The 16,357-nt window shown below is 45.3% G+C and overlaps 1 protein-coding gene and 1 pseudogene across 3 annotated transcripts in view; both read right to left on the bottom strand.

Annotated features, from left to right (window-relative positions):
- The window catches only part of LOC134969296 (RNA-binding protein 4B-like), a 46,218-nt gene that overhangs the window by 15,916 nt on the left and 13,945 nt on the right, over window positions 1-16,357 (bottom strand). For all 3 annotated transcript variants that reach the window (XM_063945153.1, XM_063945152.1, XM_063945151.1), the window contains exon 2: window positions 4,610-5,030. In XM_063945153.1, coding sequence (XP_063801223.1) covers window positions 4,610-5,021 — 412 coding nt within the window. In that variant the 5' untranslated portion in view covers window positions 5,022-5,030. The remainder of the gene's footprint in view (window positions 1-4,609; window positions 5,031-16,357) is intronic.
- On the bottom strand, window positions 14,497-14,599 carry LOC134971071 (U5 spliceosomal RNA; annotated as a pseudogene).

Here is a 16,357-nt window from a genome sequence, read left to right as displayed (position 1 = left end):
TATATGACCTATTCTGGCTCTGATTTAAGTAAGTGCGACAGTAGCTAAGAAAAAATCAAATAAAGATTCAACACAGACATACGCACGGCACCTAAAAAGCTTTTTATCTGGGCAGTGGTTTGTCTGGGAGTTTTATTAACAGCGTGAAGGAACTCTCTGATCTAGCCTCATGTTTACAAGCAACCATTACAGGATTTATCAGCTGCTCCATATATTATCCAATGAACATGAATGCATTGGTAAAGCAAATCATTTGCTGAATACACCACTAGCAAAAAGTTGGTTCTTATGTGTTTATGTACAACTTTCCAGAGAAGGTAAGAGCACACATCTGTCAGAGAAATCAGTACCATGTAAAAGGTATGGGGGAAATATGCTGCTGGCAGGAGAAAGGGAGCACTGCTACAGGTACTGGAAGACCTGTCTGGTCTGGCAGAATTTAGAACCCTAGGTAAGGTGAATAAAACGTCACTAAACTCCACCCAAAATGGAATTTTTAATTTTGGATGAAATTTACATCTAAACACCAATTTACATTGGATAACCATGCACTTAATTCTTCGTACATTACCTTTCAAACTGCCCCTTTGTGAATGCCAATACAAAATTGCTGCTGTCATGTCATTGCTACTAAGGCAATACAGAGCAACATTAGGTAACATTAATCTCAAATATAAAGGCATTATTATACATAAATGAAAAGCTAATAGGTTGGCACCAAATATAATTCATATTCAAAGACTTTACTAAACCACAATGTGTCCGCTTCCCTTTCAGGATTATGTACTTACCTCATGACCTGCTTGTCAGAAAGATCATAGGGTGCCAATACTCCATAAGAGTACCAAATAAGACAGGTCCATGACAAATGCCAATGTACATCTCCCTTACTTACACATCAAAGGGAATACCTTCACCAATCACAAGCATGCTTTCTCCAGCCCAAACCTGTCACTAGTGCAGTGTTTCTCAAACTAGGTGTCATGAGATATTTGCAGGACTGCCACAGATTGGTGGTCCAGGACAAAATAAATGTATTTATAAATGTGTTCTAGTGGCAGTCAACCAAAATACGTGGACAATAAACGCAACCCTGATCACCACCACATAACACAAGGATAACCGGTAAGCACAATTTACTTAAATTTAATATATTTTGCCAAATATCTCAAAACAAACTTCTGGCCTAAGGGTGCTGTGAAACAAATGGCAATACTCTTGGGTGCCATGCATCCAGAAAGTTTGGGAACCACTGCTCTAGTATTACCAAGTGTTTTTCCCTCCCTTTAGACCATGGGTTTTCAATCTGCGGCCCTCCAGCTGCTGTGGAACTACACATCCCAGCATGCTCTGCCACAGTTATTCTATTAAGGCATGCTAAAACTGAGGCAGGGCATGCTGGGATGTGTAGTTCCACAGGAGTTGGAGGGCCCCAGGATGAAGACCCATGCTTTGGACTGTAAGCTCATTTGCAAAGGTCAGGTATGTTTGTAACACAAGCTCCTCAATACAGAGCACGGATTACTATGTTGGCACTTTATGAAGATATTCTAAATAGGTTGGACATAACGTGCGGTGACATTGTGAATGAGTTTATGCTGTCTGTTCTGGAGAAGCAGCTCTGACAATCAGTCCTGGTTCCTATGTATTTGCAGCAATGACTCTCAGAACAGTTTCTTCTCCTGGTAGAATTATACTAAGGCCAGGTACACATCATTCTGAGCCGACAGACTACGGAACCCTGCATCAAGCAGTGTGCACATGCTTGCACAATGCAGGGGACGACAGCACGATGTAGGATGCCATGTTGAATTCGACAGCATGGCATCATACACAATGGGGTCGATTCAATTCTGCAACAGATGAATATAGTGCCGGGAATTAGCTCCCGACGCTATTCAATTCAGCAAATAGTTACCCGCAATTGTCGGGAATTCTTATCTCACCCCCGGGGGGGGGGTGAGAGAAGAAAACCGACAAGAGTGCTGCCGCTGCAAGGCTGATTCTGTCGGGAATCAGCATCGCCGCGGGTAGTTAAGTCGGAGAATGCCTGCTCTCCCGACAAAACTACCTGTTAAGTCGGCGAGAACGGGCATTCGCCGACTTAACTTTAGCTGAATTGAATAGCGTTGGGAGCCAATTCCTGACGCTATTCATCTGTTGCCGAATTGAATCGACCCCAATATCTTCTGGTTGGCTGTACAGCGCAACCGACTTGAAGATATCGCATGCAACTTGCGGGAGCACACAATGTGCATAAAAACAAAAATCCCGGATATGACAAATCGGCCTAATAGTGTGTACCCACCCTAATGGGGGTACGCAATTAGCCAAGGTTAAATTACCGTGGCTAATGATCCCGCTGGGGGCTATCCAATTAGCCCAGATAACACATTGCGAGACGCTGCTTATCTGGGATTTTGTTTTACCTACCTCAGGCAGGCGAAACCAAATCTCCGGAAACAGCAGTTTCTACCAAATACACACAGGTTTCACGGAAACTGTTTTTGAGAGGTTTTTTTTTTTTTTTTTTTTTTTATTTTACAGGCAACCAAATTTATAAAAAAAAAAAAAAAAAAACTGGGGAAACATTGGGAAAAATGACCGTTTTCACACCCAATGTTTCTACGGCTCTAATTCGATACCACCCTTAGAGCTGCAAGATTATTTTTTTCAGCATTTGCAAATATAGTAGTAATTCATTAATAAAAAGGTCTAAAATGAAACATTAGGCCTGGCATATTTCAGCTCCATATCTTACATTCTCATTATAGGCCCTACACACATGCCGATTTTTTGAAAGATGTGAACGATCTCGTTCATAAATGAACGAGAACTCGTTCATATCTTTCAGTGTGGAGGCTCCAGCAATGAACGATGCGCGGCCCCGCGCTCGTTCATCGCTGGTCCCCCGTCGGCTGTGCATGCAGGCCAATATGGACGATCTCGTCCATATTTGCCTGCACTTCAATGGAGCCGCGTGACGGGGGGGTGAAGAAACTTCACTCCCGTCACTGCCCCCCCCGCCGCCGGGTCGCCCGTCGGCCGTATCCGCCGTCGGCGGATCGGCTAGTGTCGATTCAATTCTCCGACAGTTGAATAGCGCTGGGAATTAGCTTCCGTCGCTACTCAATTCAGCTCATGTTAGGTCGGCGAATGACCTTTCTCCTGGACTTAACAGGTTGATTTGTCGGGAGAACGGGCATTCTCCGACTTAACTCCCCAGCGCGATGCTGATTCCCGACAGAAACGCAGCAGCACTACTGTCAGACTGCCTCTCGCATCCCCCGGGGGGTGAGAGAAGAATACCGGACAATCCAGTGTCACTTGGCGTTGTATTGAATAGCACCGGGAGCGAATTCCCGGCGCTATTCAACTGTCGGAGAATTGAATCGACCCCATAGTGCTCATTTATACTTACACCTCAGGAGGCTGTGGCAGTAAAACAGATCAACATTGCTCCATTTTGCTCTCCCTAGTGGTAGCCGCAGGTTAAAACAATTGAATCAGCCCCTAAATGATCAAATATACATATCTAACCATTGGCCAAATGGGGGTCATACAGGAAAACTTCTGCACAGGAAAAGTTGGTGATGCCAACAGCAGATTTGATGTGCTGTAGCCAATTAAATCTGTATGGTTGACATGGTCAATGCTAAGATGGCACTTCAATTGTTTTGGGTGCCTGTTGCTCACATCGGAAAGTGATGGGATCTATTCAACGGTTTCCACAACCACCACCACACTGGTTGCAATGACCACATTCTCACACCCAAATGTGCGCAGTGCCAGGTGCATTGCAGTTAGAGCGCACCTGGCACTCATTGCCAGCCCCTAAAACACTACTTTAGGTGGATTTCTGCTCACAGCCCAGGAGGACGCAAGAAATCTGCATTAAGTACAGCCTCAAGGCTGGGCGTCCAGAAGAACTGAATACCTCCCATTCCCTTAAGATGGGAGTTATGAGCCAAAAAAAAAAAAAAAAAAAAAAACAGAATCCACCCTCCATCCCCTGTTTCTTTTGCACCAAATTTCATAAATTATACACAATATCTATTCTGATGGCATAAAAACTTCTGTAAATAACCCTCTTACCGTCTTCTGTCATGCCTAATGACTTACACAATATTAAGTGCAACTTATGAGCCTCATTCAGTACTAGCTTTCTACAACTTCAAAATATCACTCATTAAACTTTTCCATTAATCTTTTAAAAACATTGTTCAGTTGAAGCATATTTATGGCTTCAATTAAAGTGAACTTTTGATATGACATATGGCTGCCTAACCCCCCCCCCCCCCCCCCTCCCCAATATCAGCCAATGGAATTGCTGCATATAATGTGCTTTATGAGAAGTTGAGGTGCATGGCACTAAAGAAATTATTTGGCTGCATCTCTGCCATTTTGCTCTTTGTAAGAGACCACATGATCACAAAACACATGCGCATGCAAGTTTGCCTCTGACAAAGCACTAAGCAAAAATCCAACTACAGTCTAACTACATGACTTTTAAGCAGACCACTTTTTTAGATAACTAAATGCACAGCCTAAAAACTAACTCCTCCTGCTCTGCCTATGACTGATAACCTCACCACACATCAGGTTTCACCTTTGAGTTCTAAGTTGTTCAACATTCTGATCGCTTCCAGTGCTTCCTCTGCTTTCTCCATGTGAACAAAGGCGTAATCTTTCACAATATCGCATTCCAGCACAGATCCGTACTCTTCAAATTTTTCACGCAACTCATCACTGGTGATGTCAGTGCTAAGGCTGCTCACATGAAGCTTTGTGGAGGCTTTGGGTTTTCCTCTGCTGTGCTCCACATTGATGGATACCCCATGTAGCTTGTAGTGGTTCAGATTGTTAACAGCTTCATCTGCTGACTTTTTGTCTTCCATGTGGACAAAGCCATAATTTGTTATGATGTCACATTCGGTTACTGTACCAAACTGCTCAAACAGTGACTTCAGCTCTATCTGAGTTGCTTCAGTTGGGATGTTACCTACAAATAGTTTTACCATGTTGACTAGCTAGAGAAAATAAAAATAAGAGACAAGAAAAAAATTAAATTGTAAAATGGAATTTCATTTCTTTCTACAGGCATGCTTCATTTATTACTTGGTAATCAACGACTTCAAAACCACCGAAACAAGCATGTTTTGTCCCACAAACTATCAAAGATTCAGAGCAGAACACAAACATCTAAAATAATACAATGGCTTGGAATTAGAACACAATTTAGTAACAAAATTAATGATGCAACAGAACATAATATTCAATCAAGATATTGTGCCTTGATGCCACATCAAGCCCCACCAACAGTTTGGAAATGAAGTTGATTTACCAATTTTGTAAAACTGCAGCAAAGCACCAAGAAAAAACAGCTGAACTGAGTTCAAACTATAGAAAGTAACAATGGAAGATAAATATTTAATGTAGGTGGTAGTAAAGCTTAATAGGTTTCAAAGGTCTTTCGGCCTTTAACCTTTGTCTATTTTTATTTTGGGGGTGGGCTTATATACATAAAATACACTAGTCATTATATAAATATAAACCCATTCTTAACACTATCAAATAAATATAGCCCATAAGTTAATATTACTGTTTATGAAGAGTCTACTTCCTCAGTGTGCTGTGTAATGTGGGCAGTATGACTGGGCTTAAGCAGTCAACTACATATTGGCCGCTTAAGGGCCCTACACACTTGAAGATCTAACTGAACGATATGAACATTCTCGTTCATATCGTTGAGTGTGTATGCACCAACGATGAACAATGCGCGGCCCTGGGTTCGTTCATCGTTGGTGCCTGTCGGGTCGCTTACGCATGCAGGCCAATATGGACAATCTTGTCCATATTAGAATGCATTGCTATGGGGCCAGGTGACGGGGGGAATGAGGAAACTTCACCCCCACCTTTTTTCCCCCCGCCAGCAACCAAACTGAGCTATTCAACTGTAGCTCCATTCGGGCATGATGGCTACATTTCAGCTCGCACCACCTGGGGGTGGCGAGCTGAAATGCACAAGAAGTGACCCATTTGGGCGCCCAAACACCACTTTTCACGATCGCGCCAAAGACTTTGGTCGGGTTTAGCTGCTTTACGCGACTAAACCTGACCTCTATGTGGGCACGATCAGAGCGAAAACTACATCCAATTAAATATCCTGCGATCTCCCATTGAGTGCCGCCCTAAATGTCCCAGCAGTAAAGGGGTTAAGTGAATGTGACTTATAGTTGACTTGGACTTGTCATGGGCACTGCAGAGGTAAATTAAGGGAAAATAAGAATTTACTCACCGGTAATTCTATTTCTCGTAGTCCGTAGTGGATGCTGGGGACTCCGTAAGGACCATGGGGAATAGACGGGCTCCGCAGGAGACTGGGCACTCTAAAGAAAGATTAGGTACTATCTGGTGTGCACTGGCTCCTCCCTCTATGCCCCTCCTCCAGACCTCAGTTAGGGAAACTGTGCCCGGAAGAGCTGACATTACAAGGAAAGGATTTTGGAATCCAGGGTAAGAATCATACCAGCCACACCAATCACACCGTACAACTCGTGATAACCTTACCCAGTTAACAGTATGAACAACAACTGAGCATCACTCAACGGATGGCTCATAACAATAACCCTTTATTAAGCAATAACTATATACAAGTACTGCAGACAATCCGCACTTGGGATGGGCGCCCAGCATCCACTACGGACTACGAGAAATAGAATTACCGGTGAGTAAATTCTTATTTTCTCCGACGTCCCAAGTGGATGCTGGGACTCCGTAAGGACCATGGGGATTATACCAAAGCTCCCAAACGGGCGGGAGAGTGCGGATGACTCTGCAGCACCGAATGGGCAAACTCTAGGTCCTCCTCAGCCAGGGTGTCAAACTTATAGAATTTAGCAAACGTGTTTGACCCAGACCAAGTAGCTGCTCGGCAAAGTTGAAGAGCCGAGACCCCTCGGGCAGCCGCCCAAGAAGAGCCCACCTTCCTCGTGGAATGGGCTTTCACTGATTTAGGATGCGGCAGTCCAGCCGCAGAATGTGCAAGCTGAATCGTACTACAGATCCAGCGAGCAATAGTCTGCTTTGAAGCAGGTGCACCCAACTTGTTGGGCGCATACAGGATAAATAGCGAGTCAGTCTTTCGGACTCCAGCTGTCCTGGAAACATAAATTTTCAGGGCCCTGACTACATCCAATGACTTGGAAGCCTCCAAGTCTTTAGTAGCCGCAGGCACCACAATAGGTTGGTTCAGATGAAAGGCTGATACCACCTTAGGGAGAAATTGGGGACGAGTCCTCAATTCTGCCCTATCCATATGGAAAATCAGATAAGGGCTTTTACATGACAAAGCCGCCAATTCTGACACACGCCTGGCCGAAGCCAAGGCCAACAACATGACCACTTTCCACGTGAGATACTTCAATTCCACGGTTTTAAGTGGCTCAAACCAATGTGACTTTAGGAAATCCAACACCACGTTGAGATCCCAAGGTGCCACTGGAGGCACAAAAGGGGGCTGAATATGCAGCACTCCTTTAACAAACATCTGAACTTCAGGCAGTGAAGCCAGTGCTTTTTGGAAGAAAATCGACAGAGCCGAAATCTGGACCTTAATGGAACCTAATTTGAGGCCCATAGGTCACCCCTGACTGTAAGAAGTGCAGAAATCGACCCAGCTGAAATTACTCCGTTGGGGCCCTTCTGGCCTCACACCACGCAACATATTTTCGCCATATGCGGTGATAATGGTTTGCGGTCACCTCCTTCCTAGCTTTAATCAGCGTAGGGATGACTTCCTCCGGAATGCACTTTTCCTTCAGGATCCGGTGTTCAACCGCCATGCCGTCAAACGCAGCCGCGGTAAGTCTTGGAACAGACAGGGCCCCTGCTGCAGCAGGCCCTGTCTGAACGGCAGAGGCCATGGGTCCTCTGAGATCATTTCCTGAAGTTCCGGGTACCAAGCTCTTCTTGGCCAATCCGGAACAATGAGTATAGTTCTTACTCCTCTTCTCCTTATTATCCTCAGTACCTTTGGTATGAGAGGAAGAGGAGGGAATACATAAACCGACCGGTACACCCACGGTGTCACTAGAGCGTCCACAGCTATCGCCTGCGGGTCTCTTGACCTGGCGCAATATTTTTCTAGCTTTTTGTTTAGGCGGGACGCCATCATGTCCACCTGTGGCCTTTCCCAACGGTGTACAATCAGTTGGAAGACTTCTGGATGAAGTCCCCACTCTCCCGGGTGGAGCTCGTGCCTGCTGAGGAAGTCTGCTTCCCAGTTGTCCACTCCCGGAATGAACACTGCTGCCAGTGCTAACACGTGATTTTCCGCCCATCTGAGAATCCTTGTGGCTTCTGCCATCGCCGTCCTGCTTCTCGTGCCGCCCTGTCTGTTTACATGGGCGACCGCCGTGATGTTGTCTGACTGGATCAGTACTGACTGGTTTTGAAGCAGGGGTTTTGCCTGACTTAGGGCATTGTAAATGGCCCTCAGTTCCAGAATATTTATGTGCAGGGAAGTCTCCTGACTTGACCATAGTCCTTGGAAGTTTCTTCCCTGTGTGACTGCCCCCCAGCCTCGAAGGCTGGCATCCGTGGTCACCAGGACCCAGTCCTGTATGCCGAATCTGCGGCCCTCTTGAAGATGAGCACTCTGTAGCCACCATAGCAGAGACACCCTGGTCCTCGGAGACATGGTTATCAGCCGATGCATCTGAAGATGCGATCCGGACCACTTGTCCAACAGGTCCCACTGAAAGGTTCTTGCATGGAACCTGCCGAATGGAATTGCTTCGCAGGAAGCTACCATCTTTCCCAGGATCTGCGTGCAGTGATGCACCGACACCTGTTTTGGTTTTAGGAGGCCTCTGACTAGAAATGACAGCTCCTTGGCCTTCTCCTCCGGGAGAAACACTTTTTTCTGTTCTGTGTCCAGAACCATCCCCAGGAACAGTAGACGTGTCGTAGGGACCAGCTGTGACTTTGGAATATTTAGAATCCAGCCGTGCTGTTGTAGCACCTCCCGAGATAGTGCTACCCGACCAACAACTGCTCCCTGGACCTCGCCTTTATCAGGAGATCGTCCAAGTACGGGATAATTAAAACTCCCTTCTTTCGAAGTAGTATCATCATTTCGGCCATTACCTTGGTAAAGACCCTCGGAGCCGTGGATAGACCGAACGGCAACGTCTGGAATTGGTAATGACAATCCTGTACCACAAATCTGAGGTACTCCTGGTGAGGATGGTAAATGGGGACATGCAGGTAAGCATCCTTGATGTCCAGTGATACCATGTAATCCCCCTCGTCCAGGCTTGCTATAACCGCCCTGAGCGATTCCATCTTGAACTTGAATTTTTTTATATATGTGTTCAAGGATTTCAAATTTAAAATGGGTCTCACCGAACCGTCCGGTTTCGGTACCACAAACATTGTGGAATAGTAACCCCGTCCAAGTAGGGGCACCTTTACTATCACCTGTTGTGAATACAGCTTGTGAATTGCCTGTAACACTGCCTCCCTGCCTGAGGGGGTTGTTGGTAAGGCAGATTTGAGGAAACGGCGGGGGGGAGACGTCTCGAATTCCAGCTTGTACCCGAGATACTACTTGAAAGATCCAGGGATCCACCCGTGAGCGAGCCCACTGATCGCTGAAATTTTAGAGACGGGCCCCCACCGTACCTGGCTCTGCCTGTGGAGCCCCAGCGTCATGCTGTGGACTTAGAGGAAGCGGGGGAGGACTTTTGCTCCTGGGAACTGGCTGTATGCTGCAGCTTTTTCCCTCTGCCTCTGGGCAGAAAGGACGCGCCCTTAACCCGCTTGCCCTTATTGGGCCGAAAGGACTGTACCTGATAATACGGTGCTTTCTTTGGCTGTGAGGGAACATGGGGTAAAAATATAGACTTCCCAGCTGTTGCTGTGGAAACGAGGTCCGAGAGACCATCCCCGAACAACTTCTCACCCTTATAAGGCAAAACTTCCATGTGCCTTTTAGAATCTGCATCTCCTGTCCACTGCAAAGTCCATAACCCTCTCCTGGCAGAAATGGACATTGCACTTATTTTAGATGCCAGCCGGCAAATATCCCTCTGTGCATCCCTCATGTATAAGAGTGCGTCTTTAATATGCTCTACAGTTAGCAATATAGTGTCCCTGTCTAGGGTATCAATATTTTCTGACAGGGAATCTGACCACGCAGCTGCAGCACTGCACATCCATGCTGAAGCAATAGCTGGTCTCAGTATAACACCTGTGTGTGTATATATAGACTTCAGGATAGCCTCCTGCTTTCTATCAGCAGATTCCTTCAGGGCGGCCGTATCCGGAGACGGTAGTGCCACCTTTTTTGACAAGCGTGTGAGCGCTTTATCCACCCTAGGGGATGTTTCCCAACGTGACCTATCCTCTGGCGGGAAAGGGTACGCCATTAGTAACCTCTTAGAAATTACCAGTTTCTTATCAGGGGAAGTCCACGCTTCTTCACACACTTCATTTAATTCCTCAGATGGAGGAAAAACAACTGGTAGTTTTTTCTCTCCAAACATAATACCCTTTTTTGTGGTACCCGGGGTAACATCAGAAAATAGGATTTTGGTACTTACCAGGTAAATCCTTTTCTTTGAATCCATAGGGGGCACTGGAGTACTCTTGGGATATGGACGGGCGTAGCCGAACAAAGGCACTGAATATTCAAATTTAGGACTCTCCCCCCTCCATATCCCCAAGTACCTCAGTGTACTTTGTCAGTGTTTTTTACTGAGCGAACAGGATATAGAGAGGTTGACAATGGAGAATACCTATAACATAACGGACAACAACAAAGTTGACCCATAACCTTATTGTCAACTAAAGAGTTGACACCTTAACCGATAGAACTTTATAATTTGAACCAATCGGTGAAAATGTGTTACCACAAGCTCCTCTGAGCTTAATACAAACCAAGTAAAACTTGTGACCCTAAGCTCCCTTGAGCTTAAAACAACCCAGGTAAAACTGCTCTGGGTGGGCGTCCAGTGCCCCCTATGGATTCAAAGAAAAGGATTTACCTGGTAAGTACCAAAATCCTATTTTCTTTATCATCCACTAGGGGTCACTGGAGTACTCTTGGGACGTACCAAAGCTTCCCTCGTGGGCGGGAGAGCTGTTTGATACTTGTAACAGTAGGCAGACCCAAGCTAGATGCTGATGGCGCCACCATTATATGTAAACGTGCACAAACGTGGTGCACTGAAGGCTATGTAGCCGCGTCGTAGACGCTCCCCGACCCGCTGGGTCTGACATTCCCACAGAACCTGTGGGATGAGCTATTACTGACGTAGGCGATTGTAACTTAGCCTTAAAGGAACCCTGACTTGTAGTCATTATTATTATTCAACTGGATAATGTCTGCTGAGAAACTGGTTAACCCCAGTTGGCAGTATCATAGAGAACAAACGTATTCATATCACGTACTGTAGACGTTCGGGACATATATAAACGCGTAATGCGTGTACCACATTCAGAATTCTAGAATGTGCTGTCCACACAGGAACCACTATTGGTATATAGATGTGAAGGATACGAAAGCGGAATTCGTCGGAAGATCTGCTTTGTCATGAGAAAACTCAAATACGGTGGCTTGGAATACAAGGCACCCAAATATGAAAACAAAACCCTTGCCGAAGCCAAGGCTAGAAGAAAAATGTTTTCCAAAGTGAGAAACTTAATCCCCATTTGTTGTAAGGGTTCAAAATATGAAACTGTAAGAAATCTGAACCCAACCTCAAGTCGCCTGGCGCTGTAGGCGAGATAAATAGAGTCTGAACTTTGGTGACACCTTGTATAACGGTGTGTACAGACGCAATAAAGACAAACGTCTTTGAAGATAGGTTTACTACACAGATACCTGCACCCTCCGTGCAAGTAAACGCAGTTTTCCATACCACCCCGTTTAACAGAATACGGGTAACTTGAAGGATGATGTTGGAAACTTCCGAGGTTTACGACTTATGTAAGCACACGAAATTTTGTAATAATGAGCTGCCTTAAGCGGTCTACTAGCTCGTAACATGGTTGGTATAACCGACACTGTAATGCTCTATTTCTTAAGAGGGCGTTTGAACCCTCACCCCATCAACCGCAGCTGCGGTACATAGGTAATAGGTACATAGGTAACTATGGGTAAAAGAACGTTCCCTGATGTAACAGGTTGGACGTATTATGAGCGCCCCAAGATCGTGTGCAAGTATTCCTTGGAAATTCGAGAAGCAACTTCTCCGACACACATGAGATACCATCAGTATGACTGTGACGAACTGTCTTATGATCAGTTTTGACAACGGAGAGAGCAGCGGAAAATGGTGGAGCCAGATACACGATGCTGAATGACCACATGAATGTGAGAGACTCCACCGCCACTGCCCTTGTGATCTGTTGTTTTGTACACATACTGAGCTTTTGTAATTGTGGCGAGATGCCTTCATGTATACCTGAGGGTAACCCCAAGAAACACCTCTGGATTTAATGTCCAGTTTTCAGGATCCAAATTCTGACGGGTGAGATCATCTGTCTAACAGATGTCCACTCACGGCATAATCTCTTGACATTTTCACATAATAGTGTTCTGAGCCATTGAGAATTGGAGTTACCTGCCGTATTGCCATGCGGCTTTTTGTCTCTGTATGCAACTGCCGTTGCGTTGTCTGACTGCCCGTGGTCAGACTGAAAGCGAAGCATGTAGTGCATTGTAAAATTCACGTAGTTCCAGAACATTTATCGACAGCAATCTATCGTGTTTTAGAACCTCTGTCGCTGATCTTTTGTAAACTACAACTCCTGAACCTCTGCGACTCTCGTCCAGAGTATTATACACCCTCGCCCCTCTGTGGGAACGGCGAGTGAAGGGCGGCGAACTAAATCGCTTTAAAACGCATTATTATCTTAACTAGGTGAATACACCAATGTACCGTTAGTGTGCGTGATTTGCACTAATGACTAGATGTACATTTGTTCTTGCTGGTGTAGTAGGTAAATGCTTTGATTTACCGTATTTATAATATTACCTAGGAATTGACATCGTTTAGACGGAATTGTATTTTGAACGTGATCTGCTACCGCAGTATACATTAGTAGCGCAAGTTAGAGGAACTTTGTTGAGACAGAGTTCTTATGAGCAGATCATCTAAGATAGAGAAACTCTGTTGCGACAGAGTTCTTATGCGAGATGAACTATCATCTTCCCACATCACTTTGGTAAATACCAGAGTATAAGAAACGGTAGACCTGAAATGGTTAATGGTTGTGGCGATTTGCAAACGCTAAAACCTGTGATGAGCAAACCGGAATGGGTATATATGCATTGTGAAGATCAAGTGCAAGTATGCAATTTTGTGGCTCCAATATGCCAATACTAAGCGCAGCAAATCCATTTTCAAACTGCAGTAAGTGACTTGCTGATTGAAACTGCGACGGAGCTGTATGGTTTTGTTACCCCAAACAGAGGAGAATAAACAACCCTGACTCTGTTGTTGTACTACTGCCTGTATTATAAAGACAGCTGAAACCCAGCAGAGGCCAAATGGCCACCTGCCAAACCGTTCGACTGAGGCAGTCATGTCCTTTAACTGTAACTAGCTGAAACCTCCATGAGTTGAAGTTTGGAAACCCCTCAAAAGTAACATTTAAAGACACGCTTCCACAATTGGAAAAGAGGTCATCAAACTACTGGCTTGCTGACCGTAGCGTCCTGTCGTTACAAGGCGTGAGTGTTTTGTACCAACGCCTTGAAAAACTGAAGTCTAAAGGGATTAAATGCCGGCCCAAGTATTCCGTTTTGATACTGGATGCGGTAATGGCTGAATATCAAATTTAGGACCAACAAGCTGTGGCCTTGTCGTGCTGAACTAGCGACAATGAAAAGTGAGATTCGAAGTACCGTCGTTAGAAGAAGCTTTACAGATATACTCTGCAGCTTCTTTTAACAGTAATCTCATTGTTTCCATACATAGTCTAGTGACCCAAATGTTTCTTGGGTCTTTATAATGTTTGACACAGACGCATTTAGCAATGGCGGATGGCGTCATCTTGGAAACGATTAAATAGTGGTCAAAGTGTACTAAGTGTAAAAATGGAGACCTTGACTCACTGTAATTTAGCAATGTATGTTGGCAACAACCCTGCACTATCTGAGTGCTGGTCTAATGTAGCCTTCTCACTCATAGTTATCGGTGTGAGATTTGAGATAGAATCGTGCATTAAATTATAAGACCAGTTAAATAAACACTGTGATACCCAAAGGGAAAATTGGCTCTTTGGAAAGACTGTCTTTTGTTAGAGCTGGCGGAATAACTTCCGAGACTCCTATGTTTATTTGAATTGCTAATGCTTAAAATAGGACTTTAAAATTATTTTTGGTCTGCGCTAGAGCCTTACTCGCTATGCAGACAGACACCACAATAGGCAACGGACAGACATTGCACGCCTATGACGTTATTATGTCATATATATATTTTATTGCTGAACAGCATATTTATATTAAACTCATGGTTGTTTCTCTCTACAGAAATCTTTAGTAAAAAACGAAAGATTTATTCGCTGTGAAGAGAAACCAGAGTAATCTTTATGAAAAGCAGTTGACATGGCATATGAAACCCGAACCAAATTCCTACTAAGACCCCTGCGCCTCTGGTGGCTTAGAGATGTAGGGCAGGAATGTTCTAGAATTATGTAGAAATACAGTTTACATGGCTAACTTATGCTGACCAAAAATTCCCACCAACACCCCTGCGCCTCCTTGTGGAGTAGAGGTGTATGGCCGGAATGTTCTGGAATTATAAACTGGAAAAACAGCAATGATTAAAATGGCCGTCATGCCATGCTTTCACAGAAAATCACAGTACAGGTTACCTGCTGCAGTGTTGATATAGGCTTAATAGCCTATTATACAGTTAATATAGGCTTAATATCCTATTATACAGTGATAACACAGGTGTAGGATACAGTAAAATACATGCATTTAGTTAGCCTCCATTAATATGAACACTGGCTGCAGTGAATGTTATTATCTTGCAGCCTTAACAGAAAATAACAGAAAACATGGTTAAACCTGCAATAGGTTATGCCACTGATAGCCTATTGCCAGCCAAAGCCTCATATATATATTATATATATATAAACTGTGCTTAAACATATAATCACAGTTCATACTGATATCATACACAGTGTCCCTGGCAGCAAAAAGCTTCATTATATATTATATATATATAAAATGTGCTGAAACATATAATCACAGTTCCCACTGATATTATGTGAGGTAGTTTGAGCAGCCTATTTTTAACCCCTGCAGCCTTTGCTGCTGCTATGGGCATTACTCCCCCTCCCCCCCCCTGCATCCCCATGTTACCTACAGCGTACGGGGATCGGGTGCAGGGAGAGCAGGAGAGCGCTGTATATAGGGCCGGGGAGCCGTCCGGAAGAGCGGCCGGCACCTTCCTACAGCAGTACACAGTCTCCCTGTGTCCGGCATCAGCGGCGTGCGGTGTCTCACTGGAAGAGCGGCCGGCGTCCGTGAGTGACGTGCGGCCGCTCTTTAGCACACGGAGAGTCTCGGCGGCGCCTCTGTAGTGTTGCCGGGCAATCAGCACAGTGAGAGCGGCCGGCGTCTGAGTGACGTGCGGCCGCTCTGCGCGTAGTTCAGCGGGACCCCTTCAGCGGCGTGCTCAGCGGCGGCTACAGTATCACACTTTCACACACAGCAGGGCGGCAGCGTGAGCTGACCGCCCTGACACCCATACCTTGTGCCGCTTTCATCCTGGCTGTGACGAGCTTCTCTCTGTAAGCTCCGTTTCAGCCTCCAGCTTCTCATCTTGTGACGGGCTTCCTGTAAGCTCCTTGCAGCTGTAGCTCCTTCCAGCTCTTTGTCTCATCCTGGCTGTGACGGAGCTTCTTTCTGTAAGCTCCGTTCAGCTTGCAGGAGACAGTGGCTGCCTGTGGCTGTGAGGGTGCTCTTTGTGAGGACCGACACGCCATGCGCTGCCTTATAGCGCCTGTGGCTGTGAGGGTGCTCTTTGTGAGGACCGACACGCCATACGCTGCCTTGCAGCGGCACCATCCCGGACCCATGTTTTTCCAGAAACTGGGACGGGAAGTGTAAAAATTAAAAATAAAAAGTAAAATGAAAAAATAAAATCTTCTGAAATGTGGGCATTCCCACAAGCCGATGTTCATGCTGTGAGCACCGAAAAAACACTGACAAAGTACACTGAGGTACTTGGGGATATGGAGGGGGGAGAGTCCTAAATTTGAATATTCAGTGCCTTTGTTCGGCTACGCCCGTCCATATCCCAAGAGTACTCCAGTGACCCCTAGTGGATGA

The sequence above is a fragment of the Pseudophryne corroboree genome, chromosome 11, assembly GCF_028390025.1.
Source record: "Pseudophryne corroboree isolate aPseCor3 chromosome 11, aPseCor3.hap2, whole genome shotgun sequence".
Classification (NCBI taxonomy): Eukaryota; Metazoa; Chordata; class Amphibia; order Anura; family Myobatrachidae; genus Pseudophryne; species Pseudophryne corroboree.
Note: the sequence above shows the minus strand (reverse complement) of the source record. Positions and strands in the feature narration are given on the sequence as shown.